This window comes from Eremothecium gossypii, chromosome IV, assembly GCF_000091025.4.
Source record: "Eremothecium gossypii ATCC 10895 chromosome IV, complete sequence".
NCBI classification, from domain to species: domain Eukaryota; kingdom Fungi; phylum Ascomycota; class Saccharomycetes; order Saccharomycetales; family Saccharomycetaceae; genus Eremothecium; species Eremothecium gossypii.
This window is the reverse complement of record NC_005785.6, coordinates 860786-887906: the sequence shown is the minus strand read 5'-3', so window position 1 is coordinate 887906 and position 27121 is coordinate 860786. Positions and strand designations below refer to the sequence as shown.

At 53.6% G+C, this 27121-nt stretch overlaps 14 protein-coding genes across 14 annotated transcripts; 7 read left to right on the top strand and 7 right to left on the bottom strand.

The window, feature by feature from the left end:
- Positions 1-106: 106 nt before the first annotated feature.
- Positions 107-1195, top strand: PPH22 (phosphoprotein phosphatase 2A catalytic subunit PPH22; the record flags this gene model as incomplete). Its single annotated transcript, NM_209548.1, has 1 exon — positions 107-1195. The coding sequence occupies one exon, from the start codon at positions 107-109 to the stop codon at positions 1193-1195; it is 1089 nt and encodes a 362-aa protein (NP_984195.1).
- A 395-nt stretch (positions 1196-1590) lies between these two features.
- On the top strand, positions 1591-2196 carry RDI1 (Rdi1p; the record flags this gene model as incomplete). Its single annotated transcript, NM_209547.1, has 1 exon — positions 1591-2196. One exon carries the CDS (start codon positions 1591-1593, stop codon positions 2194-2196), a length of 606 nt encoding a protein of 201 aa, NP_984194.1.
- Positions 2197-2424: 228 nt separating this feature from the next.
- Positions 2425-3945, bottom strand: RBS1 (Rbs1p; the record flags this gene model as incomplete). The annotated part of the gene is made up of 1 exon (NM_209546.1): positions 2425-3945. The coding sequence occupies one exon, from the start codon at positions 3943-3945 to the stop codon at positions 2425-2427; it is 1521 nt and encodes a 506-aa protein (NP_984193.1).
- An 805-nt stretch (positions 3946-4750) lies between these two features.
- UFD2 (ubiquitin-ubiquitin ligase UFD2) lies at positions 4751-7654 on the top strand (the record flags this gene model as incomplete). Its single annotated transcript, NM_209545.1, has 1 exon — positions 4751-7654. The coding sequence occupies one exon, from the start codon at positions 4751-4753 to the stop codon at positions 7652-7654; it is 2904 nt and encodes a 967-aa protein (NP_984192.1).
- Positions 7655-7801: 147 nt separating this feature from the next.
- On the bottom strand, positions 7802-8387 carry RPL35A (60S ribosomal protein uL29; the record flags this gene model as incomplete). The annotated part of the gene is made up of 2 exons (NM_209544.1): positions 7802-8161; positions 8385-8387. 2 exons carry the CDS (start codon positions 8385-8387, stop codon positions 7802-7804), a joined length of 363 nt encoding a protein of 120 aa, NP_984191.1.
- Positions 8388-8826: 439 nt separating this feature from the next.
- AGOS_ADR094W (ADR094Wp) lies at positions 8827-9740 on the bottom strand (the record flags this gene model as incomplete). Its single annotated transcript, NM_209543.2, has 2 exons — positions 8827-9374; positions 9731-9740. The coding sequence occupies one exon, from the start codon at positions 9370-9372 to the stop codon at positions 8827-8829; it is 546 nt and encodes a 181-aa protein (NP_984190.1).
- A 331-nt stretch (positions 9741-10071) lies between these two features.
- Positions 10072-10656, bottom strand: AGOS_ADR093W (ADR093Wp; the record flags this gene model as incomplete). Its single annotated transcript, NM_209542.1, has 1 exon — positions 10072-10656. The coding sequence occupies one exon, from the start codon at positions 10654-10656 to the stop codon at positions 10072-10074; it is 585 nt and encodes a 194-aa protein (NP_984189.1).
- A 513-nt stretch (positions 10657-11169) lies between these two features.
- On the bottom strand, positions 11170-12237 carry NUS1 (ditrans,polycis-polyprenyl diphosphate synthase; the record flags this gene model as incomplete). Its single annotated transcript, NM_209541.1, has 1 exon — positions 11170-12237. The coding sequence occupies one exon, from the start codon at positions 12235-12237 to the stop codon at positions 11170-11172; it is 1068 nt and encodes a 355-aa protein (NP_984188.1).
- A 338-nt stretch (positions 12238-12575) lies between these two features.
- On the bottom strand, positions 12576-14570 carry AGOS_ADR091W (sugar porter family MFS transporter; the record flags this gene model as incomplete). The annotated part of the gene is made up of 1 exon (NM_209540.2): positions 12576-14570. The coding sequence occupies one exon, from the start codon at positions 14568-14570 to the stop codon at positions 12576-12578; it is 1995 nt and encodes a 664-aa protein (NP_984187.2).
- Positions 14571-15049: 479 nt separating this feature from the next.
- On the bottom strand, positions 15050-18754 carry SEC31 (Sec31p; the record flags this gene model as incomplete). The annotated part of the gene is made up of 1 exon (NM_209539.2): positions 15050-18754. One exon carries the CDS (start codon positions 18752-18754, stop codon positions 15050-15052), a length of 3705 nt encoding a protein of 1234 aa, NP_984186.2.
- A 316-nt stretch (positions 18755-19070) lies between these two features.
- On the top strand, positions 19071-19316 carry COA4 (Coa4p; the record flags this gene model as incomplete). The annotated part of the gene is made up of 1 exon (NM_209538.1): positions 19071-19316. The coding sequence occupies one exon, from the start codon at positions 19071-19073 to the stop codon at positions 19314-19316; it is 246 nt and encodes an 81-aa protein (NP_984185.1).
- A 113-nt stretch (positions 19317-19429) lies between these two features.
- Positions 19430-19984, top strand: SCM3 (Scm3p; the record flags this gene model as incomplete). Its single annotated transcript, NM_209537.1, has 1 exon — positions 19430-19984. One exon carries the CDS (start codon positions 19430-19432, stop codon positions 19982-19984), a length of 555 nt encoding a protein of 184 aa, NP_984184.1.
- A 94-nt stretch (positions 19985-20078) lies between these two features.
- On the top strand, positions 20079-21188 carry CPR6 (peptidylprolyl isomerase CPR6; the record flags this gene model as incomplete). Its single annotated transcript, NM_209536.2, has 1 exon — positions 20079-21188. The coding sequence occupies one exon, from the start codon at positions 20079-20081 to the stop codon at positions 21186-21188; it is 1110 nt and encodes a 369-aa protein (NP_984183.1).
- Positions 21189-21852: 664 nt separating this feature from the next.
- On the top strand, positions 21853-27090 carry RPO21 (DNA-directed RNA polymerase II subunit RPB1; the record flags this gene model as incomplete). Its single annotated transcript, NM_209535.2, has 1 exon — positions 21853-27090. The coding sequence occupies one exon, from the start codon at positions 21853-21855 to the stop codon at positions 27088-27090; it is 5238 nt and encodes a 1745-aa protein (NP_984182.2).
- Between the last annotated feature and the right edge of the window lie 31 nt (positions 27091-27121).

The window sequence follows — 27121 nt, the reverse complement described above, 5'->3', positions numbered from 1 at the left end:
GGAAGCTGGGTTTGCAGTTCGGACGGTTATTTTTGTTTGGTGTAGGTGAACTCCTCACACGCGGGGCATTTTTTCTTAAATTTTAAGTGCGTGTCAACCGGGCAGTATGGATATAGACAACGATGTGCCAATGAAGGACGCAATGGAAGACCAATTGGATCAGGCGATTGACGAAGATTCTGGAGTAGGATCCGTGTCGTACTTCAATGCCAGTAGCGGCCGTACAGTATCAGGGATAGCGGATACCAAGTCATCAAAGCCCCTGGAACTAACTGCGTCGAGCATCAGCCAGTTGGACCAGTGGATTGAGCACCTCGCGAAGTGCCAGGTGCTTTCAGAGGAGGATGTAGGTAAGCTCTGTAAGATGGCAGTGGACGTCTTGCAGTTCGAAGAGAACGTGCAGCCGGTGAGCGTGCCTGTGACGATATGCGGAGACGTTCACGGGCAATTCCATGACCTCATAGAGCTCTTTAAGATCGGTGGGCCTTGTCCAGACACAAACTACCTCTTCATGGGAGACTATGTGGATCGCGGATACTACAGCGTGGAGACGGTTTCGTATTTGGTCGCCATGAAGGTGCGCTACCCGAACAGAATTACCATCCTGCGTGGCAACCACGAGTCGCGCCAGATCACACAGGTCTACGGGTTCTACGACGAGTGTCTCCGGAAGTACGGGAGCGCCAATGTGTGGAAGATGTTCACCGACCTTTTCGACTACTTTCCGATCACAGCATTGGTGGACAACAAGATCTTCTGTCTGCACGGAGGGCTATCGCCGATGATCGAGACCGTCGACCAGGTGCGCGAGCTCAACAGGATACAGGAGGTGCCTCATGAAGGTCCTATGTGCGACCTTCTCTGGTCGGATCCGGACGACCGGGGTGGCTGGGGGATTAGTCCCCGCGGCGCCGGCTTCACCTTTGGCCAGGATATCAGTCAGCAGTTCAACCACACCAACGACCTCTCGCTGATCGCCCGCGCGCACCAACTAGTCATGGACGGCTACGCGTGGTCCCATCAACAGAGCGTCGTCACCATTTTTAGCGCGCCGAACTACTGCTACCGCTGTGGTAACCAGGCCGCGATCATGGAGGTCGACGAAAACCACAACAGACAGTTTCTGCAATACGACCCTTCGGTGCGCCCCGGCGAGCCCACCGTCAGCCGCAAGACCCCCGACTACTTCTTGTAGGCTGCCATTGCATTTAACGACCCAGCTCAAGAAACATGAAACTACGTCGGCCCTGCCATGTACGCCGTGTGTACTAGATAACTATTAATCCTGCCAGTCCAGAACTAAAAGAATACTGTCTATTTTTGCTTGCGGCCCAGTAGTAGCCAGCTTAGAGCGTAAAATACCGCCTCTACCCTCTTGCCTGGCGCCGACCGCCACCGTTGTATGCCCTCTCAGCCTCTATTCAGAAAAAGATGACGAATTGGGCTATAGGGGATCAGATCTCGAATCAAAACCAAACAATCACCTTACGAATAGGCGGTCAAATAGTAGAAAAAATCACAAGGAGTTTATAATGCGGGTCATTGTATCGTTTCACATCGCGAAGTTTCGCAGCACGCAAGCAAACAGCAATGCAGGAGGAGACAGAGTTCGAGCAGTTCGAGGAGAACGACCCCAGAATCAACTACAAGGTACGGGCAAAGAAGACCCTGGAGGAGTACAAGCAGCTAGACGCCGAGGACGAGTCGCTGGCAAAGTGGAAGGAGTCTCTAGGGCTGTCGAGCGACGTCCTGCCTTTGGAGTTCCCGGGCGACACACGCAAGGTGGTCATCAAGGCAATCCAGCTGCTCGTCGACACGGACGCAGAGCCGATTACATTTGACCTGTCCACCGAGGAGTCCATCAAGGAGCTGGCATCTAAGCGTTACAAAATCCGGGAAAAGTCGGTGTACAAGCTTAAAATCACGTTCAAGGTGCAGCACGAGATCATCACCGGGCTGCGCTACGTGCAGTACATCAAGAAGGCCGGTATCGCGGTGGACAAGATTGACGACCACCTGGGCTCCTACGCCCCAAATACGGCCAAAAAACCCGTGTATGAAGTCGAGCTGCCGGAGAGCGAGGCTCCGTCGGGGTTTTTGGCTCGCGGAAACTACAACGCCGTTTCGAAGTTCATCGACGATGACCAGGCCAACCACCTAACGCTCAACTGGTCCGTGGAGATCGTCAAGAAATAAGTGATGCGGCGATGTGCTGCGCTGTCCTTAGTTTTTCTGCACGTCACTCGGTGTTCTGGTGGCCGCGCATTACATACCTAAAAACGAAGTAGATGCAAGTAGTCAATGAGGTGACATGTACTTATCCTGGCTGCCGGTGCATTGACGGCCCGCAGCGACGCACTGCATTGCTAGTATAGATTCCACATACCAACTAATAGAAAAAGCGCGGTTCTGTACGACAGAGCCTCAGCTCGGCGGCACGCAGTCGGTACTAGAGTGACTGAGATCTGCCGGGGGGTTTCTATCATACGTCGACTCGGCCGAGAAGCGGGTGCTGCCAAGGTGGGGGCTACTTGGGGTTGTGTGGCTTTCCCGCGTGAGTGTCGATGAGGTGCTGCTCTTACGTGAATACGGCGTGCCACTGGCAGACGATGATGACGGATAATAGACGTTGCCGGGAAAGTGAGACTGCCCCGGCGGCGGCGACGCGGCCGAAACCTGCACGCCCTGCATCCCTGGCTGTAGCGGCATGTGGAGCCCGGCGCCGTGGGGCGGCAGCGCGTACATCGGCATCGGATATGGCGGCCCTGCCGGCCGGAACATGTAGTCCAATGGAGGGGAGCCGTTTGCCGAGTAGGGCATCATGCAGTTGGCTGGCAGATAATAGTAGCCCTGTGGGTATTGCGAGAGATAGTTCTGGGGCAGATACGCGACGTAGCGGCTGACGGGAAAGCCGGGAAAGCCGGGATAGCTGGAGCCCTTTGCAGGCTTCTGAGCCTGCTGGTTGGTATGATTTCTGCGGTAGTTGTGTGCTCGCCTATGGGGCTTACTACTGTAGCTGTGGACGGGCCCGGTGCCGGGGCTCTGTGTGACGGCAATTGGCGGACCAGGCGATTCTACGGCTACCGGCGCCCCTAGTAAGACGGGCGGGATATCGTCCATGCGATCTAATGCGTACCGCGAAGTCTCAAACTCGTGGGGCTGCGGTGAGTCGTCCTGCGTATCTTCTATGGGCTCGGAACCGCGTTCGCGCCGGGGCGTAGCAGGGACAGGGGAAGACACCTGCTGTACACGGCCACCCTCTTGCAGATCCGGCGTCTTAGCGGGCCGATCCGGCTCAACAGAGGGGCTCGAAGGTGGGTGCCACCCGTATCTGCTCTCGTAAGAGCGGCCCCGCCCTGTGTGAGGCGCGCGGTCGGCCCCCTTGGCAGCGGAAGCACCAGGCCTGCTTAGTAGCTTAAAGCCTTTGGGCTTCTCGCGCCGCGGGGTGCGTGCCGCCGCGCCTCGGCTCGGCTGGGGAGCATGAGGGCTGCGTGCCCACTGCTGGGCCTGCACGTTATTGTTCCCCGGATGGAGCAGCGCGTCGTTCATTGCAGCCATCGCTGCAATTGCAAAATACTCCGGCGGGAACTGGTACATCACGCTGGGCTCCAGCTCCTGCAGCAGCGTCCGCTGCGAGCCCCGCGCGCCGCGGCCTTTATCAGCCTTTGCGTTCGCCTCCTTGTAGACTACTACACACAGCTCTTGCTCGCGCGAGACCACGTGCGAGAGCCCGTGGTAGTCCGCAACCTGGTGCGACAGCAGCCGGTAGTACGAGTTCATCGGCTGCAGCTGGTAGCTCATGCTCGGCGACTCCACGAAACGCAGCAGCTCGTTCTCCAGCGCGATCACGAACTGGCGGTCCTGCGGCTTCTGGAACAGTGCCACCAGTAGCGCCGGCATCAGCTTCGACGTATCTGCCTGCGGCGGCCCCTTCGGCTTCGTCATGTGTCCGTGGTGCGTGCTCTGCCTGCTGCGCGTTCTGCTGTGTAATGCCACCGTATATATACCGACGCACTGAACGCTCGCACGCTACTTCGGACCTTGGGCGCTCTTCTACTGCCAGTACACAAACGGACTTCGCTGTCCGCTTCCTCTGCCGCCGTCCGCTGCCGGAAGGTCGTGGCAACTTCCTACGCGACTGCGTGAAGCTGCGGAGCTGGTGGTGCAGGTCAAGCTCAATCCCAACCCTTGCGCGGGATCAGATCTGGCCTCGATTTAGGAAATTCACTAACCAGAAACCCACAACAATGAAAGCAACAGCAACGCCTGCTTGCTCTATAAATACCCTACCTTCTACGCGCCCTGCGCCGCGCCTTCTCTGCTGCTCTGTCCGCGCTAGTCTTGCGCTCTGCTGCCCGTGACGTCCGTAGTGCAGAGCGCAGTGCGTCGTCGGTGCTGCGCCTGCAGCTCGGGCTGCCAGCCGTTCCAGCCCGCCACAGGCGACGCGTAGGGCTGCCTCGTCACGGAGCCTGCCGGATGCCAGCGGGGACCAGGCGCTGCAACCCGCGTTCCTAGGCCTAGTTCTGCTGCTGCGACGGCACCCCGAGCACAGGAGGGGAGAGCGGAAGATCACGTGATCATATACGGTTGGAATCACGTGGCACGAGCGCGCCTTTCTCCTTGGTGGCTGACCAGCTGCGACTACGAGAGGTTTTACACAGCCTATATGCAGCGCGTGGTAGACACGGTGAGTGCTGGCTAGTTGAGGACCGTCGGATAGTTAGAATCAGATTGAACGTAGCGAGCGGCGATGGCGAGTTCTGTGAAGAGCATTATTACGGAGGTGCTGCGCGTGACAAGCGACGCAGAGATGGCGAGAGCGCGCAAATACACGCTGGTGGGGGCGGAGGTGCTGGGCGGGCCGGAGCTGGCGCTGGATGCGGTGGACGGGATCCTGGTGTCGCAATTGACAGAAAACGAACACCTGGGAGAGCAGCCGATGGCGTATCTGCACGGGTGCTTTGAGCGGTGCCAACAGACAAAGCGGCTGAGCAAGAACAACGCGGACGCGGGCGTGCAGGCGACGCTACAGGAACTGGAGCGCCTGGTGCTGGGTTACGCAGTGGTGTGCTTTCAGCTTGAGGAGTTTGCAATCGGCGGGAGTCTGCTGACGTATGTGAAGGGGGTGGTGCGGGATCTGGACGTGTACACGGACTTTATGTCTGCGGTGATCCAGCGCGCTATACGGGAGGACGTGATATTCGACGTGTGCAATGGGTTTTTCACGGCGCTGATGGAGATGATCAAGGACATGAACAACTCGAAGAACGGCAAGTTCGATCTGAACGATCCGACGTACAGCAGTGTGCTGACGCTTTTTGAGCTGTTTGTGTCCTTCAAGCCTGTTGCGGCGATATTCACTCAGCTTGATGGCTTCTATGCCCCCTACGACACGAAGCCAAACCACTTGGAACGAGTGACGCTGCTTGGGCCGATCTTGACGCTTTCGCCTATGAATCCGAACGTGGCGACGCGCAATTACGGGGACAATCTCGAGCGGACGCAGCAACAGACCAATCTGCTACATGAGTCGCTGCAAGCTGAACACAAGGTTGTGCTGGACCGTTTATTTTTCATCATGGACAAGATTGTGAGAGGATCAACAGAATCACGCAACGGGCTGCTGTCATACTTTGCCCAGATTGTGAACAAAAACCACTTGCGCCGTGGAGATCATGCTCAGCATAACAAGCTTTCTTCGAATGCGTTTATGACCAATATCACTCTGCTTCTTGTTAGATTCTCTCAGCCATTCCTGGATTCTACTTGTAAGAAAATTGACAAGATCGACGTCAACTATTTTAACAACCTGAACCTCTTCATTGACCTTTCTCAGGAGACACGCATGAACTCTGACTTTAAAGAGGCCGATGAGTTTCATGATAAGAATCGCAAATCCGAGGATAACAAACCAAACTTCATCAGCGACTGTTTCTTCCTGACTTTGACGTACCTACATTATGGACTTGGTGGGACGCTACTTTACGATGAAAAAGTCACGCCCCAACTGAAGCGGATGAAGCAAGAGCTACAGCGTATTAAGGATGCTGCGAACAGCAATAATTCCACCGACATTTTTGCGAGGTTCGCCGCTATACAGCTACCAAGTTTGGAAAAAACCTACACCATGCTACAATCCATAATGGACTCACTCCAGGGATTTTTCTCCAACAGGGCGCTGCAGCTGGAGGTTTTCGAGTTTATTTGTGGCGTCTCAACCTTTTTGATTAGAGTTATTGATCCAAAACATGGATTCCCATTCAGCCAACTAGAATTACCATTAATCCCGGATCAAGTAGGCGTTGAGAATGTAGATAACGCCGAGTATCTTAGAGCGCATGCCCAGGTTCCTTTCAAATATTACCCTGAATTTGTTGTCGAGGGCGCTATCAATTACTGTTTATACATATCGAAATACTCGAGCAACCCTATGTTCCGAAACTCGAGATTGCATTCTTTTGTGGAACTAGCAACTGTAATCCTACGTTGTCCAGAATTGGTTTCAAACCCTCACTTGAAGGGAAAGTTGGTCCAGGTGCTCAGCATTGGTGCCTCCCCATTAAGTGAATCCGTACCAGGCTTCATGATGGATATCTTTGAAAATAATGAACTGGTGATTAAAAATATATTCTACGCGCTACTGGACTTTTATGTTATTGTGGAAAAGACTGGTTCTTCTTCGCAATTTTACGATAAATTCAATGCTCGTTACAGTATTTCCATCGTTTTAGAGGAATTATACAAACTTCCAAAATACCGGGCGCAATTGCTGACGCAGTCACAGAATAATCCAGACTTTTTTATTCGTTTCATTGCGCGTATGCTGAATGACCTAACGTTCCTACTAGACGAAGGCTTAACTAATCTGACTGAGGTACACAACATCTCAAAGGAGCTCGAGAACAGATCGCGTAACCTACCACCTACGAGAGAGGAGGAGACTGCGGAGTTACAGGCCAAACTAGCAGCTGCGGAGAGGCAGGCGACTTCTTCATGCAGCTTAGCAGACAAATCCATGTCTTTGTTCAATGTTTTCACCAAGGATATTCCACGGGCCTTCGTGACACCAGAAATTGTGGATAGACTAGCCGGTATGCTCAACTACAATTTAGTTTCGCTTGTGGGCCCGAAATGTAGGGAGTTGAAGGTGAAAGATCCCAGCAAATATCAGTTCAACCCCAAATCGCTTTTGAAATCCCTGTCCGAGGTTTACATTAATCTGTCCGAGCAGGATGAGTTTATCTCCGCCGTTGCGAGAGACGGTAGATCCTTCAACAAAGATCTGTTCGACCGTTTGGTGCATATACTGGGTTACAAGACAGGAATGGCCTCGCCAGAACAATGCGAGGCTTTGCTAAAGTTTGCGAATGCTACACACATGCGCAAGCTCGCTGCGGAAGAAGAAGACATGGACATGGGGGATGTTCCTGACGAGTTCCTGGACCCGTTAATGTACACTATTATGTCCGAACCGGTTATACTACCCACATCTAAAGTCACTATAGATCGGAGCACGATAAAGGCCCATCTGCTCAGCGATTCCACTGATCCATTCAACAGGACACCTCTCAAGTTAGAGGATGTCATTCCCGATCATGAGTTGAAACAGAGAATCGAGGAGTTCAAAGCATCAAAGAAACAAGGTAAACAATAAGTAGTCACTTTCCTGTATAGATTCCACACTATCAAAAAAGCGCTCGCTGCTACTCCCTCTGGCAGGCCGCCGCCGCTTGAGCCCGCGGGTCTAAAGATGGGTTCTTAAAAGTAAACTAAATTAACATACAACGGTTTACGTAGACGTTTAGGCCTTAATAGCGTACTTTCTTTGTGGGAAAGCAATCTGCTTCTTTCTCTGCTTCTCAGTGATCTGAGCAGCCTCGAACTTCGTCAAAGCTCTTCTCAAAGCTCTGGTCTTCTTTGCTCTCAAGTCCTTTGGCTGGTACTTCTTGCCCTTGTACAACTCTCTGACAGCCTGTCTCTGGTTCTGGTTGATGACGGTCAAGACACGAGCAATGCTCTTTCTGACGGTGTTGATCTTTGGCAAGGATGGTCTGGATAGCTTCTGGACCTTCAAAGCAGCCAACTCCTGCTTCAAGGAGATCAACTGTTGCTCCAGTTGCTCCTTGGACTTGGTTCTCAATTCAAAAGCTTTAACACCGGCCTGAGATGAGATGTTAGTACTCCGCGCACCTATCAAGCTTGGAATGACATTGCTGGCAACCTGCGGGGCCGCATCTACCCCTCGGCTACCGCTCGCTGGCTAACCCGGTATGCGCTGCTGTCGCGCACTTCTGTCCCACGGATTTAAGCCTCTAACGGTCACCTCGATACCCAACGAAAAGCTGCATGCCATCATCCCACGCTATACACCGCCTGACACATACCATTATGATTGATTTTGCTGTATTTTGCACTAAGAGCCACTCCAAATGAACTGCCTCTTCTGTTGAAGATGTTGGCCTGCTGTGGAAACCGACTGTGCTCCGCTCGGTGTGCGCGAGCGAGTCTGTCGGACGACGCAGAATCTTCAGCTATACAACCCACACACCTCCGAATGTACGGATGCAACAGTCAAACACAATTCACAATCACGTGACCTACAGGTGAAATTAACGATTTCGGCAGATCGCAAAGTGAGCGCCAAAGGCGCGACGGAACACCGGAGCGGGTACACGATGGGTGCGACTTCTTACACTATATATCGATGGTAACAGTGCACGCACAAAAAAAAGTAGTATACTAGGGTCTACGAGACTTCGCTAGTTCATTTACAGCCTAACCTAAAGATTAATTATGCCAAGACAGTGATTTGGAAGGAGAGCGCAATCATGCTTGGTTCTTCAAGTTGGTGCTCAACCATTCCAAGCCCTCGTATAGGCCCTCCCCAGAAGTTGCACAGGTGGCCTGGATGTACCAAGGACGCTGTCTGATGGAGTGGAGGCCCAATTTCTCGGTGATTTCGGCCGCGGACATGGCCTCCGGCAAATCCTGCTTGTTGGCGAAGACCAACAGCACCGCGTTTCTGATCTCGTCCTCGTTCAACATTCTCTGCAATACCTCTCTGGCCTCGGCAATACGGGATCTGTCGTTAGAGTCCACGACGAAGATAATGCCCTCTGTGTTTCTGAAGTAGTGTCTCCACAAAGGTCTGATCTTGTCCTGTCCACCAACATCCCAGACGGTGAACGAGATGTTCTTGTATTCGACGGTCTCCACGTTGAACCCGATGGTGGGGATGGTCGTGACAACCTCGCCCAACTTCAATTTGTACAAAACGGTGGTCTTACCGGCACCGTCTAGACCAACCATCAAGATCCGCATCTCTTTGTGACCAAAAAGGTTGCTAAACAACTTCGAGAACGAAACACCCATTGCTGCGCTTGTGTTAGTATCTGCCCCCTCAGGGTGTTTGGTCACTCGCCGCCCGATGACTCCCAGTCACGTGACACTAGGGGTGGCAAACCGCCGCGGCCGCGGCCGGCTGCCAGCCGCCAGATCCAGTGCCACCCTGTCTTTTGTTCTGTTCCCCGCGTGTTCCCGCCTGTGCTTCACGTGCGTGCGCGCCTATGTTCGCCACCTCCCCTCAATTCTGACACGTACATATTAGAAAGCCCGGTAAACAAAGCGAGTTTGTTCCCATTCCAATGCTTTACTATTGCGTTCGCCATTCACGGTGCCGCCGAATCGACCATCAACCACCCTGTTGCTGTCTGACACACTTCAAACATACTTGTCTTTGTTTCTTGTTGCTTTGTTTTGACCGACTGACTACGACTACCTGTGTTGCAATCGAACAGGTTCCGGTGGGTTTTAAAAATTTTTTTTGAATAGAGCTCATATCATGAGCCACTATTATGGACGGCAGGGTAACTGAGGTGGCGGTTATCAACACGCCGCACTGCTTGCTACGTAGAGACTAATGGCGGGTTCCCGTGGCGACTGCCGCGCGGCGGATACCGGCGGGGGCTTGGCAGGCTTGGCGGGTACGGTATTTGTGCGGTGTTGCGCGGAGTGGCGTGGGCCGGGCGGTATATATTTTAGCATAACGCCAAGTTCGGCGGCTGCGGGGCGCTAGTCGCTGACGGCAGCGCCGATGCTGCGGGCAGCGGCGAACTGGGCGGGGCGCCCGCTGCGGCCGGACTCGAGGGTGGCCGTGAGCCACTCCAGGCCGGGGTAGATGCCGGTGCGGCGGGCGGCGGAAACGGCCTGTAGGCGCCAGGGGCGCGGCAGGCCGCCGGCGAGGCCGAGCAAGTCGCAAAGCTCGCCGTCGGGCAGGGCGTCGGGCAGATCTGTCTTGTTGGCGAGCAGCAGCAGCGGCCGGGCTCGTAGCGCGCAGTCGTCGAGCAGTGTGTGCAGTGTGGCGCGGGCGGCGTCGATGCCGGCGCGGTCTGCGGCGTCGACGACGAAAATCAGCGCCTTGCAGCGCTCGTGGCGAGACGAGGCGAATGCGGCGTGATCTACGGCGCGACTGGGGTCCCAGGAGCTCAGCACTACATTTCTGTATGCGACGGTTTCGACCGGCAGGCCGTCGACTGTGCTGGCCGACACATTTCCGAGCTGGAGCTGCCGGAGCAGCGTGGTTTTGCCCGACGCGGCAAGACCTAGAAGCAGGATAGACACACCATCGTTCTGGCCGGTAGACACGGCGTCTTTCATTGGATGGTCCGAAATGGGCGCCGAAACAGGTACTACGCGATTGTCTCGCGTGCTGCTTTTAAATAGTCGGGAGGGTGTGCGTGGCTGCGGTGGTCTATAACAGCCTGCCCGCTGTTTCAGGTGCCTTGTCTATTACGACAAGAATGCTCTGTGCTGTTCCTGTTGCAAACGTCTCCGCCCGATAGCCAATACCCTGTACACGAGGAAAATCGTTCGACTTCGATATCCCACGGTAACTTCTTGGCGGCCGCAGCATGGTAGTTTTACGATGGACTTCCAAAACTTAGTGTTTATGTACTATACGCGCACTGCGCATGCCATCGCTGGTGTTCAGCTGTTTATGTGAGAAGCAGAGCGCTATATATACTCTTCAGGTATTCAATGCAAAACAGTTGGACTAGACAAGCAAGATAACAGGTAGACATTAGACTGTGTCGGGGATTGTGGCCTCCCGGCATGAGTGCTTCCGACCTGTGACTGAATGGTAACTAAGGCAACATATCGACATGTCCATCATTTCCCCAGGTTGACCTTGCAGGTAGAATACTGTATCAGGCCTCGGATGAAGACAGAATACATGACCTCGTCATTGTCTTCCTCCCAGTAGAACTCCGTCAAACGGATATGCCAAGGCGGGTAGCCCTGTAGGTCCAGATGCGGCCCGAAGTAGAGCAGGAGGTCTGGCTCAACGCCGACCAGCTGAGTGAGTTCGGTATCGACCAGCTTCATGGTGATCTCCTCAAGCTTGAGGTCTCCTGATTTGCAGAGATCTGCCATTGCCTTTGTCAGGTCCACTATGGTCTCGCGGCCATCACGCACCGAGAGCAGGGAAACCTCGATTGCGACCTTGTGCGTCTCCCTGCTGGGTTCCTCCGCCACCTGCGTCTCGTCCTCCGGCTTGTTGAAGTAGACCGTGTTCAGGTGGGGGATGCGTATCGCGAACTTGGGGACGTTGTTGGGGCCGTAGTAGCGCGCCAGGGTATCGTACACGCCCTGGCGGAACTGGTGCACGTTGGCCTTGAGCACCCCGTCATGATCATAAAGCGACAGGTGCTTGATGCCCGCAGACACAGTCCAGCATACTACGTTGCTTCCGTCGTTTATCAAGCCGTTGACGCCACCGCCGACCTCCCCTTCAGACTTGTATGCCAAAATCGCTGCCAGCCGCTTAGGGACCTTCTGCAACTTTAGCACGTCCTGTCTGATCAGCTGCGGGGTATTGGACGGCGAGTAGGCCAGATTCAGTAGTTTGATACGCAGCCTGTTGTACTGGTATTGGAAGTATCGGTAGAACGCATATGCCATGTAAAGACACAGTAGTAGCGTCTTGTAAAACAGAAACTGCAGTCCCCCCAGCTTCACCTCCTGCACGTTCGTGGACCGCAGCCGTTTATTAATGCACTCGTTCGACGTAGGGGTGGAGAGTGTGTATTCTGCGAGTTTCTTCAAATCACCGAGGGACGGTTGAACCACGTTACTAGGCGCTCCCTCTGCTGCAGTGCCGCGAGCCCGAGAACTATGCTGCTGGTCGTCACATGCACTGTGCGACTCTCTAACTTTCTTTGTAACCTTGCTCGTCATTGCAAGATCGCCTTTCGGACCTGATTCGTAGAGGTGTGGAGGCGCTTTGCTCTTTATTTTGACGGGAGTGTTGGCTGTTCTTGCCAAATTTTAAAGATCCCCACCACCTGCCCATCCATTGCTTCAAACCACAAAACAGTACAACCACTTCAGCATCGGATACCAACAACGGGCTGGTGTTAGCAGGTACAGTGGGTAGAGTAATTCTCAGGGAGTTAGGATGGTATATTTTGCTAGTGAGGTGCGTAGCGAAGGCCTATGCCTTGGAGGCTCCACGGTCACATGACTTGGTGAAGTTCGCAGAGTAAAGTATATAACGTGCGGAAAGACAGTAGAGTCTATGTACTTGTGCCTGCTGCGGGAGTAGAATGTGTGTTTACGACAATATTGTTCATTAGGTCAGACATGTAAGCGTTGATGCCCGCAGGCGCGGCAGCGGGACCGCCAGCGCCAGCGCCGGAATTGACAACGCTGTCGCTACTGCTATTGGAGGATTCCGAAATTATTGAAGGCGGGGCACGGTGATACGTGGCCAGACAGAGACCGTTGCCGAGATCGACATGGTCTTGGTGTTCACTGGGAGCGCACCGGCCGGTGACGGTGAGGTGGTAGTCTTCTGGGGAACTTTTGATACGCCGGTTCCATGCACAGGACGCCAGGCTGGATGGACAGCGGCGGTAGAGTTCATTAATTTCTTCGAGTGTTAGACCGCTGGTCTCATAGACAGTCAGGTAGACGACCATAACGCCAATGGCGTTGAGCGAACCCCAGACAAAGAAGATGGTGCTACCGAGGCGGGACGTGTAGGAGCTTATATCAATGAGGTACGGGGTAATCATCGCGCAGACAAAGTTAACGAGCCAGTTGGATGCCGCGCAGATGGCCGCGCATTTGGAGCGGACGCCCAACGGATACATCTCGGCGGACATGACCCAGACGACGCCTCCCCAAGTTGCGGAGAATGCGGCGATGAACATGCAGATGAACACGATCATAACCTTCTTAGCGATAACTGAATCGGTGGACACACCCACTATTGCGATGATGAAATTGGAGATGGTCATCAGCACGCCGCCGACCAGAAGCAGCTTCCGGCGGCCAGCATACTCGACGAGAAATAGACCGGGTATGTTGAAGACGACATTTACGGCGTAAGTAACGAACGATACAAGATAGCTCTTGCTAATGCCTGTGCTGCTGAAGAAGTTGACCCCGTAATAGAAAATGAAATTGATGCCCGAAAACTGCTGGAATGCCTGCAACAAAATCCCTGAAAGCATCCTAATTTGCTGCTTGGGTCTGTGCTCACTAGTTCGAAAACAGTCAAGATACGAAGATGACTTCAACGACATCTCATAGTCATAGTTCGCCTTGATCTCTACCAGTTCTTCCAGGAGGCCGGCGTCATCGTGCGGCACTCCTCGCAAGAAGGACAGGGATAGAGCGGCCTTGTCCAGCTGGTCCCTCAGGACGTAATAACGTGGGCTCTCTGGCAGCAGAAGCATTCCCGACCCAAGAATGATGCACCACACGTATTGCAGCGCAATTGGTATTCTGTAGGACGAGGCGTCGTTCCTCAGATATGTGCCCTGAGAAACAGCGCTCGAGACAAGCAACCCCCAGGTTATGGCCCACTGATATGTACAGATAATGGCACCACGACACCATTTCTGCGCCGCTTCGCCTTGGTATAACGGCACAACCACAGATATTAGTCCCACAGCCACCCCGGAGGCAACACGACCTGCCACTAGAAGCGCCATACTAGTTGCGCTGACCTGCAGCGACGTGCCCACCAAGAACACTATGAATGTACTGAATATGACAGTCGATTTTCTTCCGTAGGAGTCTGCCAGCAGCGGGGCCGCAAGTGCACCAATGAAGGTCCCAAGTGACAGGAAAGAGACAAGTATGGACATCTCCATCGAGGTAAAGTTGACATGATTGGGTGCAAAATGCTTCTTGACGAAGCTCATCTCGGTGATACTGTTAATGAGGCCGGTATCGTACCCATATAGAAAGCCACCGACCGCAACAAATATGCCCACCAGAATTGACATCTTATTAGACTGTCGCATCGCTGGCCGTTCTAGTTCGGTCTCCTGGATGGAAAACCCTTCTGAATCATCTCTCAAATCGGTCACCATCACAGGCTGCTCATAGTGGCTTGCATTCTTCTGATCGTTGCAGCCCTTCGAGTGCTTCTCATCGGAGGTCTCGGATGAGATGCAGTTCTCCTCTATCTCCTCAGGCTTGCGCCTCAGTCGATAGTGGAAAGTAAGCCTCTGTGATATTACTTGTGGAAGTGTTAACTTCTCAACACTTTTCAGCATTGGAATGGGTTTCACACCTTAGAAAGCCTTGCAGTTATGATATTTTCAATATATTACCTGTATTCTATTGGTTTCTATTACCATAGCCATGCTATTGGTTCGTGTGTCGCGTCAGAGATGACGCCTTCTCTGCTCAATATCAGTAGGTAATGCTCTCCGAACTTTTGTCGACAAGTTGTTAGTGGTATTCGATTGAGGCGAATGAAACTTGGATCTCAAATCTTCGATTACCCGTTATTACAACGGTATCTTCAGTCGCTTTGCTGTTGAAAAGCAACGAAATGACTATTGAGGTTGCAAAATAAAGATCGAGAAATGTAAGGGCGCTTGTCGACCACAGAGCACACATGACCAAGCGTGCAAAGCTAACGCTACCTATTAACCAGAATAATTCTTGGCCGTGCAGATTCGTAGTCTAGGCAGAAACGCAAGGCATACTGGGTGTAGTTCTAAATTATATAGTACATCGCTCTATTGGGTCAGCTAGAGGTTGCCTCTGCAAGACCAATTAACCGCTTGACTCCGGTCAGCCAGTTCCCTGCTTCTTGTACATGGTTAGTAGCAATATCCACATGAACCGCTAGAGCGTCCGAGTATTTATGCTCCCGCAATAACGCGACAATAGTATGCAACTTTTCGATAGTTGGGGCTGACAATAGATCTTGTTTCTCGATGTGAGTGAACAGGATATTCAGCCGTTTGCTACAGTCCTTTAGCTGCTTGTTATACTCTGGAGGGACTAGTGGCGTAACGCGGGCCAGCTCTTCTTTGAAAAATTCAATGATTAGCTGCTGCTGTGGAGGGATCGCGACAGGTTCCGCCACTGGGGAAGCTGCGTGTACTGAAGGCTGCGGGGCTACGACCTGCTTCCGGGGAGGAGGGCCGCCGTTAGGGGCTTTTTGGATGGAGGAGAGCAGTTGGTTAGCGGAGTCGATGTCTTTTTCAGAAGTGGTGGACTTCCTTGCCATGGACTTTGGAGGGGGGCCTGGCATGGCTTTCTGTGGTGGGGCAGCCATATTGGATAATGGCGTAGCACGGTGAGTATGGTCTATCGCTTGTCCAGCCAGATGAGGAGAGTATGTTCCCGTGGGGGGCGCCGCAGCGTGCGCTCCGGAAGGCGCGTACGGGTTCAGAGGTGGGGACTGCACGGCATTCCTGCCCGTTACAGGGGGAGCATATGGATTAACTGGCACTGGAGCATTCAGGGCGGTAGTTTGAACTACGGAAGACTTCCGGGAAAGCTTCTGTGGGGTCATTGGGGAACCGGCAATGCTCGTATTGGAAGTGACCCTTGTAATAGGAGGAGGAGGAATCGTGCCGCCGGTGACATTAGGCGATGCTTGCATTCCCGTCATAGAAGCCACAGCAACTGGCGCTGTGGATACCGGCTTGGCCCTCGATTTCTTCTCCTTCACAATTTCAGGAAGATCATTCCATCCATTGTTGGCTTTTCTGTTTAAATGTGGGGATTGACCAGATAGCACATTCGTGGCGGCAGGGTTGACTGGCGGCTTATCCTGGGTCTGGTTCATAAAATTTCTCTGCGGTGGCACCCCATACATGTTCTGAGGCTGCCCTGCAGGCTGCACATGTTGTGGTGCGTAGGAGTTATGTGATACCGCGCCGGCGCCATTGGTAGATGGCGCATATGGGTTGTGAGGCATGGAAACCGAACCGCGGGGGGTATTGTGCCCTGGAGAAGCAGAAGCAGAATTAACGTACTTTCCATGCGCAGCAGGGTTGGCCATCTGGTAGGCAGGCGCAGGAGCAGCGTATGGGTTTGGTCTTCCGTTTGGAGGTGGCATTGGCGCTGCAACATTGTACCCTGGCGCACCATAACTTGCTGTACGGTCAGCCAGTGGGTTAGCTGGTGGTTGCATACCAACAACAGGCATAGGAGCCGCTGGCATACCCGGAACTCCGGGAGCCACTGTTGTAGATCCGTACTTGCCCCTTCTTGTGGAGGTTGCGGATGTAGTGGCGCATTTGCCTGAGGCGATTAGCACACGCTGTTTTTCGGTCTTCACCTGCTCATTGTCACCAGGCAAGTTCTCCAAAAACTTCAAGGCCAGTTCGAAATCCCCGCTAGATGAAGCCATGCTCACGAATTCCAAGAATTTAGATACCAATTCTTCGTTTGTTAGCTTTGCACCACCATCCTCGTTGATGTAGGCAGACAAAACAGTGAATCTCTCAACAAATTCAGTCAAGGCTTCCAGATGCGCCTCGTTTAGAGTATTTTTATGCGAACGCATTTCGGATTCCAATGCAGGCAGCTCCCTGAGCCAGACGGATGCAACCTTGTCCAATGACTGCCCGGCCAAGTAGAGGGTAACGGCATTTTGTCTCTGACCTGCCTGCAACAACCTATCGCCCAATCTGATCAATAAAGAGTTCTTAGATTGTTCAGTAGCGTAGGTCTTGATTGCCATAACAATATGCTTCCACTGCGAGACGTTCAAGTTGTCCACGAGGTCTTCAATTTTCCTCTCGGAAATTGCGTACAACGACCGAGCGAGCTGCGAATTCGAGGCATACTTAGTATAGTATGCATTCTTGACCTTTTGCTTTATTTGGTCGTCGTCGGAATTTAAAGCAATCACCAAAGACTCCAGAAGTAGGTCCTTCTCGAGCGCAAGATTTACAGCCTTGGATAGCTCGCCCTTCAGAAGGTTTAAAGTAATGCCCGGGTTGGCAGCATCAAGTTCAAACTCACCGGATGGTTCGTATTGGCCGGTTAAGTTCAGGAAAAAGTCCTCGTCCTTGGTATCTGGTTGGGAATCTACTGCTTCGTTGTCGTCGAACGAAAGAGCCTCTTGCAGGTAAGTGTCCTTACCGTCCATGGATAGACTCTCTAACAGGGACCAATCCTCCTCATTTGTAGGGGTGACAGTTTGAGCCAACCTTTTGTTTATAATAGGAACAAAGTTCTTTGACTGAAGGGCCTCATCCAGCATGACGTTCTTCTCAAATCCTTCGATATGTGGTTTGCTCACCGACACACCCAGCCCATCGGAGGTGATGCGTACTATCTTCCCGCCGAAAGCCCAGTGAGCCGCTGGTGACTTCTTGCTGTGCCATGCAGGGGCCTGTATTTTTGTAACAACAGGCTTTTCCTTCGATTCGCTCTGCGAGACGTTGTTCCAGAAATCGGCCTCGGATTCCTGTTGCTTGAAAGCCGTTTCGTCCAGATCCAGCTTGTTTGCAAGGTTCTGGAGGGTCTGCACCTGGATCTTGTTGTCGAAGGAAGCACTAGCAAAGAGGTCCGGAGCCTCTGGCGCAAACTTGGTCTTGAAGCACCAGTTCCCGCGCGTAGGGTATTGTGTCAACTTTTGTGCCTCCTCTGGGTTCCACAAAATGCAGGTGTTGTCCCGGCCGCTGGACAACATGAGCTTTTCATCGTGCTTGCACCAGTCCAGGGACAAAATGCCCTTCGAGTGTCCTTGTGACATCACTTGTAGCGGCATGTTCGCATTGCGCAGGTCCCACACGAGAATCACCGGCTCGTTGTCGTTGCCCGTGGCAGTGGCCACGCGCGTCGAGTTGCTGGGGTGCCACTCCACCACCGCCAGCTGGTTCTTGAGCCCGGAGTGGGGCGATGTGTAGCTGAGGTGGATCACCTCCTTCTTGGCCTTCAGGTCCCAGATCGATGCAAAGCCCGACGAGCCCGCGGACGCAAACACGTGCGCCAGCGACTGGTTCCACGCCAGCGACTGCACCTCGTCGATCGGCGTCATCGCCGTGCCCGGCCCGAACGGGCTGTAGCCCGCCGCGCTGATCTTGTTCGTGTCCCACACAAAGATCTCCCCCTGGCTGCCGCCGGACACCGCCACGTTCGCCTGCTTCGCGTTAAACCGCACCGCGCGCACGCCCGTCGTGTGCCGCGCCACCCGCGCCACCGACCGCCGCTCCCGCGCGCAGAAAAACTCCACCACCCCGTTCTCCAGCGCCCCTGCCAGCATCGCCCCGTCCCTGCTCCAGTCCAGGTCGTTGAACTTCGCGTCCGCCGTCACCGACCCCTGCGGCCCGCTCTCCGCGCTCCCCACCTCCCAGAACTCCAGCGTCGCTGTGCTCGAGAAGTCCGCGTCCACCGTCCCCGACGCCGTACCCGTGGCCAACACCGGCACCTTGTCGGGTGACCAAGCGAACGTCGCCGTACGGGGATATTCTGCTAGCTTCACCATATTCAATACACAACCTGTTTCAGAACTAATTGCAGCCTCTCTCGATTGATCCTCCGATTAGCCTCGTCTTAAAACTCAACCAAGCTGCTCTGAAACAAACAACACGTACCACTTCTGTGTTGTTCCTCTGCGCTTGTTGACCGTCCCGCAACTACTATGTCGTTACGTGTGTTTTTTCGGGAAACTTGCCACCGTCTCAGAATCAGAGGCTGTGAGATTCTTCTGTCGAATATCGCTCTGGACGTTCGCTTACGTGCGCCCCGCCAGTGCTCTTAACCGGCGCCGTAGCCCCCGGCCCTGGCCGGTACCAACAAGCATGGCAGGAGACACAGAGTACTACAAGCAGGCGGTGGAGGAGTACGCGGCGCTCAAGCAGGACACGGACCCGGAGGAGTGGGACAGGCGGATCGCGCAGACGGGCTGCTACGTCGAGAATATGGCGCTGCAGCTGTGCCACGCGGAGACCGGGGACTGGCGGGCGTGCGCGGCGGACATGGCGCGGTTCAAGGCGTGCTGGGCGGCGCAGGGCAACCGCGAGCGCGTGCGCACGGTGGACCGGTGAGCTGCGGGCTGTAGATAGGTGTAGTCTGGGACGGCGTGTCACGTGACCCTTGGACCACGTGACCGAGCGCATATAGCGGGCGCGGGGCCCGCGGCGCATGGGCGCGCGCCACCATGATCAAGAAGCGCAGAACGGGGCGGCTACGGCGGCTGACGGGCGCGCTGCGCGAGCTGCTGGACGAGCGGCCCGCGCCGCCGGCGGCGGACACGCGGCCGGCGGGCGTCGTGTACGTGATGTCGCGTGAGAACGAGCCGATCCCGCGGCTGTCGGACGCGGAGGTGATGGAGCGCCACCGGCGCGCAGACGAGAACATGAAGCAGGCGTGGACGCGGATCATCGAGAAGTACGAGGCGCTGGACGACCAGGGCGACGTGGTGGACCTGCGCACGGGCGAGATCGTCGAGGACAACGGGCACATCCGCGGGCTGGCGGACGGCGTGCGCGCGGAGGTGCGCTACGAGAGCGCGCTGCGCGACCTGGTGGACGTCGACGAGGCGCGCGGCGGCGTGTGGAGCGCGGAGGACACGGACGGCGCGGACAGCGGCGCGGAGAGCGAGGGCGCGGCGGAGAGCGAGGGCGCGGCCAGCGGCGCGGAGCACGACGACTCCGCCACCCCGGAGCCGCCGGCGCCCGGGCCCGCGGCGCGCGCGCCCGCGCCTGTGGACTAGCGCGCGGTTTCTAGCACATTCCACGTTTGTATTTTTCTCTATATAAGCAGCGGCGCCGCGGCGCGCAGCCGCCGGGGCGGCCGGCCAGCGCACCATGACCGAAAGACAGAAGACGTACTTTGACTTGAGCATCGGAGGCAAGCCCGCGGGCCGCGTCGTGTTCGAGGTGTACAGCGACGTGACGCCCAAGACCGCGGAAAACTTTGTCCGGCTGTGCGCGGGCGACGCGGGCGAGTGTCGCACCAAGCCCGGCGTGCCGCTCTGCTACCAGGGCTCGCTGTTCCACCGCGTGATCAAGGGCTTCATGTGCCAGTTCGGCGACTTCACCAACGGCGACGGCACGGGTGGCGAGTCCATCTACGGCGAGAAGTTCGAGGACGAGAACTTCGCGCGCAAGCACGACCGGCCGTTCCTGCTGTCGATGGCCAACGCCGGCCCCAACACCAACGGCTCGCAGTGCTTCATCACGTGCGCGCCCACGCCGCACCTGGACGGCAAGCACGTCGTGTTCGGCGAGGTGATCCAGGGCAAGCGCGTCGTGCGCGCCATCGAGCGCCAGGAGACCGCCGCGGACCGTCCGCTTGCGGACGTCCGCATCGACGCCTGCGGCATCCTGCCTGCGTCCTACGAGGTGCCCGCGGACGCCGAGGCTACGCCCGCAGACGAGTACGGCGACGACTACGAGGAGACCCTGGCCGACGACGCGAAGGTCGACCTGGCCGACCCCCGCAGCGTCATCCGCGCCGTTGAGGCCGTCAAGGCCATCGGCACCGCACAGCTCCAGGCTGCCCGCTTCGACGTTGCCGTCCAGAAGTACGCCAAGGCCGCCGGCTTCCTGCAGGAGTACTTCCCGGACGACCTGCCGGACGCAGATGTCGCCGCGCTCGAGCAGCTCAAGGTCGCCGTCCACCTCAACCTCGCGCTGGCCGCCCTGAAGGCCGGCAACCACCAGCGCGTGCTCTCCGCCGCCTCCGAGGTCCTGCACGGCGCCGCGGACGACAAGGCCAAGGCCAAGGCACTCTACCGCCGCGGCCTGGCATACCACCACCTCAAGGACCCGGAGATGGCCCTCACCGACCTCGAGCTCGCCGCCACCTACCAGCCGGGCGACGCCGGCATTGCGCAGGCCATCGTCAACGCCCGCGCGCTGAAGCAGAAGCTGCGCGAGCAGCAGAAAAAGGCCCTTTCCAAGATGTTCAGCTGACCGCGCGCCGCAATGCGTCGCCCAGGCTCGCGCGCCGCCCTAGCCCGCAGCACTCCGTGCCGCACTGTCCCGCGCACGTGCTGCTTCGTGCTTGCCGCCGGCCTGCCGATGAGATCTGCTCTTGCCGCTCTCCCCTCGCTGTCGATCAAATGTCATATGGTACGAGAGTTGGTGAAAATTTTTCGGTGGCAAACCTGTGAAAAAATAAAAATTCGGCTTCTGTAGTGTTCATATAGTTAATGAGAGCTACTGTACACGTGGAGACATACACGTTTGCTGTGCTCGTAAGGATTTGATACAGTCTGTTTCATCCCCTGCACTTATCCATTACCATACGTTTTGCTGCTAGTTGTGGAGTCCGTTTTTCGTCGATTCCAGCTGAGATTACACGAGCATAGGTGTTCGCCAAGGCAATAAGCAGGTCTGGCGCGAACCAATTCCAGAGCTGCAAGGTATAGACACGAGGTTTCTGCGCGTGAGCGTGTGTTCGACAGGAGCAGGCTTAGGGTCTCGAGCGGCACATATAACAGAGCTTCGTTGTTGCGGCAAGGGAGCGAAACAAAGCGGTCGGCGTAAACGAGGATTGCGAGTGGCGGCTGGGCGTCAGGTGCACACACGAACTTGCAAACGGGTGTATCTCCGGGAGCGGTAGTACGACACAGCGATGGTGGACTTTCCGTATTCGAGCGCGCCTCTGCGGACCATCAAGGAGGTGCAGTTTGGGCTGTTCTCGCCCGAGGAGGTGCGGGCGATTTCGGTGGCCAAGATTGAGTTTCCAGAGACGATGGACGAGACGCAGATGCGCGCAAAGGTGGGAGGGCTGAACGACCCCCGGCTGGGCTCCATCGACCGGAACTTCAAGTGTCAGACGTGTGGCGAGGGCATGAACGACTGCCCGGGCCACTTCGGGCACATCGAGCTGGCGAAGCCCGTGTTCCATATTGGGTTCATCTCGAAGATCAAAAAGGTCTGTGAGTGCGTATGCATGCACTGCGGCAAGCTGCTGTTAGATGAATACAACGAGCTCATGCGGCAAGCGATCAAGATCAAGGATCCCAAACGGCGATTCAACGCAGTATGGTCATTATGTAAGGCTAAGATGGTTTGCGACACCGAGGTGCCCTCCGAAGACGATCCCAGCAAATATATTTCTCGGGGCGGCTGCGGTAACGCACAGCCAAGTATCCGTAAGGATGGTCTCTCATTGGTTGGTACATGGAAGAAAGACAAGAACGCCGAAGACGCGGACCAGCCCGAGAAGCGCATTATCTCTGCTGAGGAAATATTGAATGTTTTCAAGCATATATCACCCGAGGACTCCTGGAGGCTTGGGTTCAACGAGGACTTTTCTCGCCCCGAATGGATGTTGCTAACTGTCTTGCCGGTCCCACCGCCACCTGTGCGCCCATCTATCTCGTTTAACGAGTCGCAGAGAGGTGAGGATGACTTGACCTATAAGTTGGGTGATATCCTAAAGGCAAATATCAATGTGCAGCGGCTGGAGATTAACGGTTCGCCTCAGCATGTGATTCAGGAATCTGAGTCCCTACTCCAATTCCACGTTGCGACGTATATGGACAATGATATTGCCGGTCAACCTCAAGCAGTTCAGAAATCGGGAAGACCGATCAAATCTATCCGTGCACGGTTGAAGGGGAAGGAAGGTCGTATCAGAGGTAATCTTATGGGCAAACGTGTTGATTTCTCCGCTCGTACCGTTATTTCAGGTGACCCAAACCTAGATCTGGACCAAGTCGGTGTGCCGAAGTCGATAGCGAAAACTCTGACGTATCCGGAAGTCGTTACTCCTTACAATATCGATCGTCTAACACAACTGGTGCGGAATGGCCCGAATGAGCACCCCGGAGCTAAATATGTCATCCGTGACAACGGTGACCGTATCGATTTGAGATATAGCAAGCGTGCTGGTGATATACAGCTCCAATATGGTTGGAAAGTCGAACGTCATATTATGGACGACGATCCGGTGCTATTTAACCGGCAGCCGTCATTGCACAAGATGTCCATGATGGCGCACAGAGTTAAAGTTATGCCGTATTCCACCTTTAGGCTAAATTTATCTGTCACCTCGCCTTATAACGCTGATTTCGATGGTGACGAAATGAACTTACACGTTCCACAGTCAGAGGAAACACGGGCAGAACTGTCACAACTATGTGCTGTGCCCCTACAAATTGTTTCACCTCAGTCGAACAAGCCATGTATGGGTATTGTGCAGGATACCTTATGTGGCATTCGGAAAATGACATTGAGAGACACTTTTATTGAGTTAGATCAAGTTTTAAACATGCTTTATTGGATTCCAGATTGGGATGGTGTCATTCCAACGCCAACAATTCTAAAGCCAAAACCACTGTGGTCTGGTAAGCAGCTATTATCCATGGCTATTCCTAGTGGTATCCACTTACAGAGATTCGACGAGGGTACCACCTACCTATCACCAAAGGATAACGGCATGTTGATTATCGACGGACAGATCATCTTCGGGGTAGTAGACAAGAAAACCGTTGGCTCTTCAAGCGGTGGTCTCATCCATGTTGTTACCAGAGAAAAGGGCCCTGAAGTATGTGCCAAGTTATTTGGTAACATTCAAAAGGTAGTCAATTACTGGCTGCTCCATAATGGGTTCTCTATCGGTATTGGTGATACCATTGCTGATGAAAAGACAATGAGGGAAATCACAGACGCAATTGCTCTTGCCAAGAAAAAGGTAGAGGAAGTCACTAAAGAAGCACAAGCTAATTTGTTGACTGCCAAACACGGTATGACACTTCGGGAATCTTTTGAGGATAATGTCGTGCGTTACTTGAATGAAGCTAGAGACAAGGCTGGTCGCTCTGCAGAAGTTAATCTAAAGGACCTGAACAACGTCAAGCAGATGGTCAGCGCAGGTTCTAAGGGTTCCTTTATCAACATTGCACAGATGTCTGCATGTGTAGGCCAACAGTCGGTCGAAGGTAAGCGTATTGCATTTGGATTTGCCGACCGTACACTACCTCATTTCTCTAAGGATGACTACTCTCCAGAATCGAAGGGTTTCGTAGAAAACTCGTACCTAAGAGGGTTGACCCCTCAGGAGTTTTTCTTCCACGCTATGGGTGGCCGTGAAGGTTTGATTGATACTGCGGTTAAGACTGCTGAAACAGGTTACATTCAACGTCGTTTGGTCAAGGCACTGGAGGATATTATGGTGCATTACGATGGTACAACTAGAAACTCTCTCGGAAATATCATCCAGTTTGTCTATGGTGAGGATGGTATGGATGCTGCACACATAGAAAAGCAGTCGATCGATACCATCCCAGGCTCCGACTTGGCGTTTGAGAAACGTTACCGTATCGATTTACTAAATCCAAACTATGCATTGGACCCTAATCTATTAGAATCGGGAACTGAAATTGTTGGCGATCTAAAACTTCAGAATTTGTTGGATGAGGAATACAAACAGTTAGTCCAGGATCGCCACTTCCTGAGAAAGATATTTATGGACGGTGAGCATAACTGGCCACTGCCAGTTAATATCAGGCGTATTATCCAGAATGCTCAGCAGACATTCCGTATTGACTCTACAAAGCCCACTGATTTATCCATTCAGGATGTTGTTCAAGGTGTAAGGGGACTACAAGAACGGCTACTTGTTTTACGCGGTAAATCACAAATTTTACAAGAGGCTCAGGAAAATGCCATTACACTATTCTGCTGTCTGCTACGTTCTCGTTTAGCAACACGCAGAGTGATAACAGAATACAGGTTAACCAAACAGACTTTTGAATGGGTATTGAACAATATTGAAGCTCAATTCTTGAGATCTATCGTTCATCCAGGGGAAATGGTCGGTGTGCTAGCTGCTCAATCTATTGGTGAGCCCGCTACACAGATGACCTTAAACACCTTCCATTTTGCTGGTGTTGCCTCGAAGAAGGTCACATCTGGTGTGCCTCGTTTGAAGGAAATCTTAAATGTCGCTAAGAATATGAAGACGCCATCCTTAACTGTGTACTTGGAAGAATCATATGCGACTGATCAGGAGAAGGCCAAATTGATTAGATCTGCTATCGAACATACCACATTGAAAAGTGTAACAGTCGCTTCAGAGATTTACTATGACCCTGATCCTAGCTCTACTGTGATTGAAGAGGATGAGGAAATTATACAATTGCACTTTTCTTTGATGGATGAAGAGACCGAGGCGTCTTTGAAGCATCAGTCTCCATGGTTATTACGTTTGGAATTGGATCGTGTTGCCATGACTGACAAAGACCTAACGATGGGTCAAGTTGGTGAAAAAATCAAGGAAACATTTAAGAATGACTTATTTGTTATATGGTCAGAAGACAATGCTGAAAAGTTGATTATCCGCTGTCGTGTGGTTCGTGATCCCAAAACATTAGATGCGGAAGCAGAAGCAGAGGAAGATCATATGCTAAAGAAAATTGAGAACACCATGTTGGAAAGTATTACTCTGCGGGGTGTTCAAGATATTACACGTGTGGTCATGATGAAGTACGACCGCAAGGTTCCTAGTGAAACAGGAGAATACCACAAAATACCAGAGTGGGTTTTGGAAACAGATGGTGTTAATTTGTCAGAGGTTATGTCCGTTCCTGGTGTCGACCCTACTCGCATATATACCAACTCATTCATTGACATAATGAATGTGCTTGGTATTGAAGCCGGTCGTGCTGCGTTGTACAAGGAAGTGTACAACGTTATCGCATCCGATGGTTCCTATGTGAACTATCGTCATATGGCCCTCTTGGTTGATGTCATGACCTCCCAAGGGTTCTTGATGTCGGTGACGCGTCATGGATTCAACAGGGCCGACACTGGTGCGCTCATGAGGTGCTCCTTCGAAGAGACTGTGGAGATTTTGTTTGAGGCTGGCGCAGCCGCTGAGCTGGACGACTGCAGTGGTGTTTCTGAAAATGTTATATTAGGGCAAATGGCTCCGATAGGGACTGGCTCTTTCGATGTGATGATTGACGATGAGTCCTTGATCAAGTACATGCCGGAACAGAAGTTGAGCACGGCAGTAGAAGTTAATGACGGTGGTGCTACTCCATACAACAGTGACGCTGGTTTGGTCAATACGAAGGTTGACATTAAAGACGAGTTAATGTTCTCGCCGTTGGTAGAAGCAGGTACTTCGGATGCTATAGCAAGCGGTGGCTTCACAGCTTACGGTGGCGCAGACTATGGTGGCGCGACTTCTCCATTCAGTGGCTACGGCAATGGTCCGACATCTCCAGGCTTTGGGGATGTTTCTTCACCTGGTTTCTCCCCAACATCTCCTGCATATTCGCCAACGTCTCCAAGCTACTCTCCGACTTCGCCATCATATTCACCAACTTCGCCATCGTATTCTCCTACTTCGCCATCGTACTCGCCTACCTCGCCATCGTACTCGCCTACCTCGCCAAGCTACTCGCCTACTTCGCCAAGTTATTCTCCGACTTCGCCAAGTTATTCGCCTACTTCGCCATCGTACTCTCCTACATCACCATCGTACTCTCCTACATCACCATCATATTCTCCTACCTCTCCAAGCTATTCTCCTACCTCTCCAAGCTATTCTCCTACCTCTCCAAGCTATTCTCCTACCTCTCCAAGTTACTCACCTACCTCTCCAAGCTACTCTCCTACATCACCAAGCTACTCTCCTACTTCCCCATCATATTCCCCAACATCACCATCATACTCCCCAACATCACCATCATACTCCCCAACATCACCAAGTTATTCTCCAACCTCACCATCATATTCCCCTACTTCACCATCATATTCCCCTACTTCACCACAGTATAGCCCTCGCTCTCCTTCATATTCACCAAGCTTTAACAACAACGATAAGGAGCAGAAAGATGAGAATGGCACACATTGATACTGTTCGTGAGATACCTTGGATAACTAAA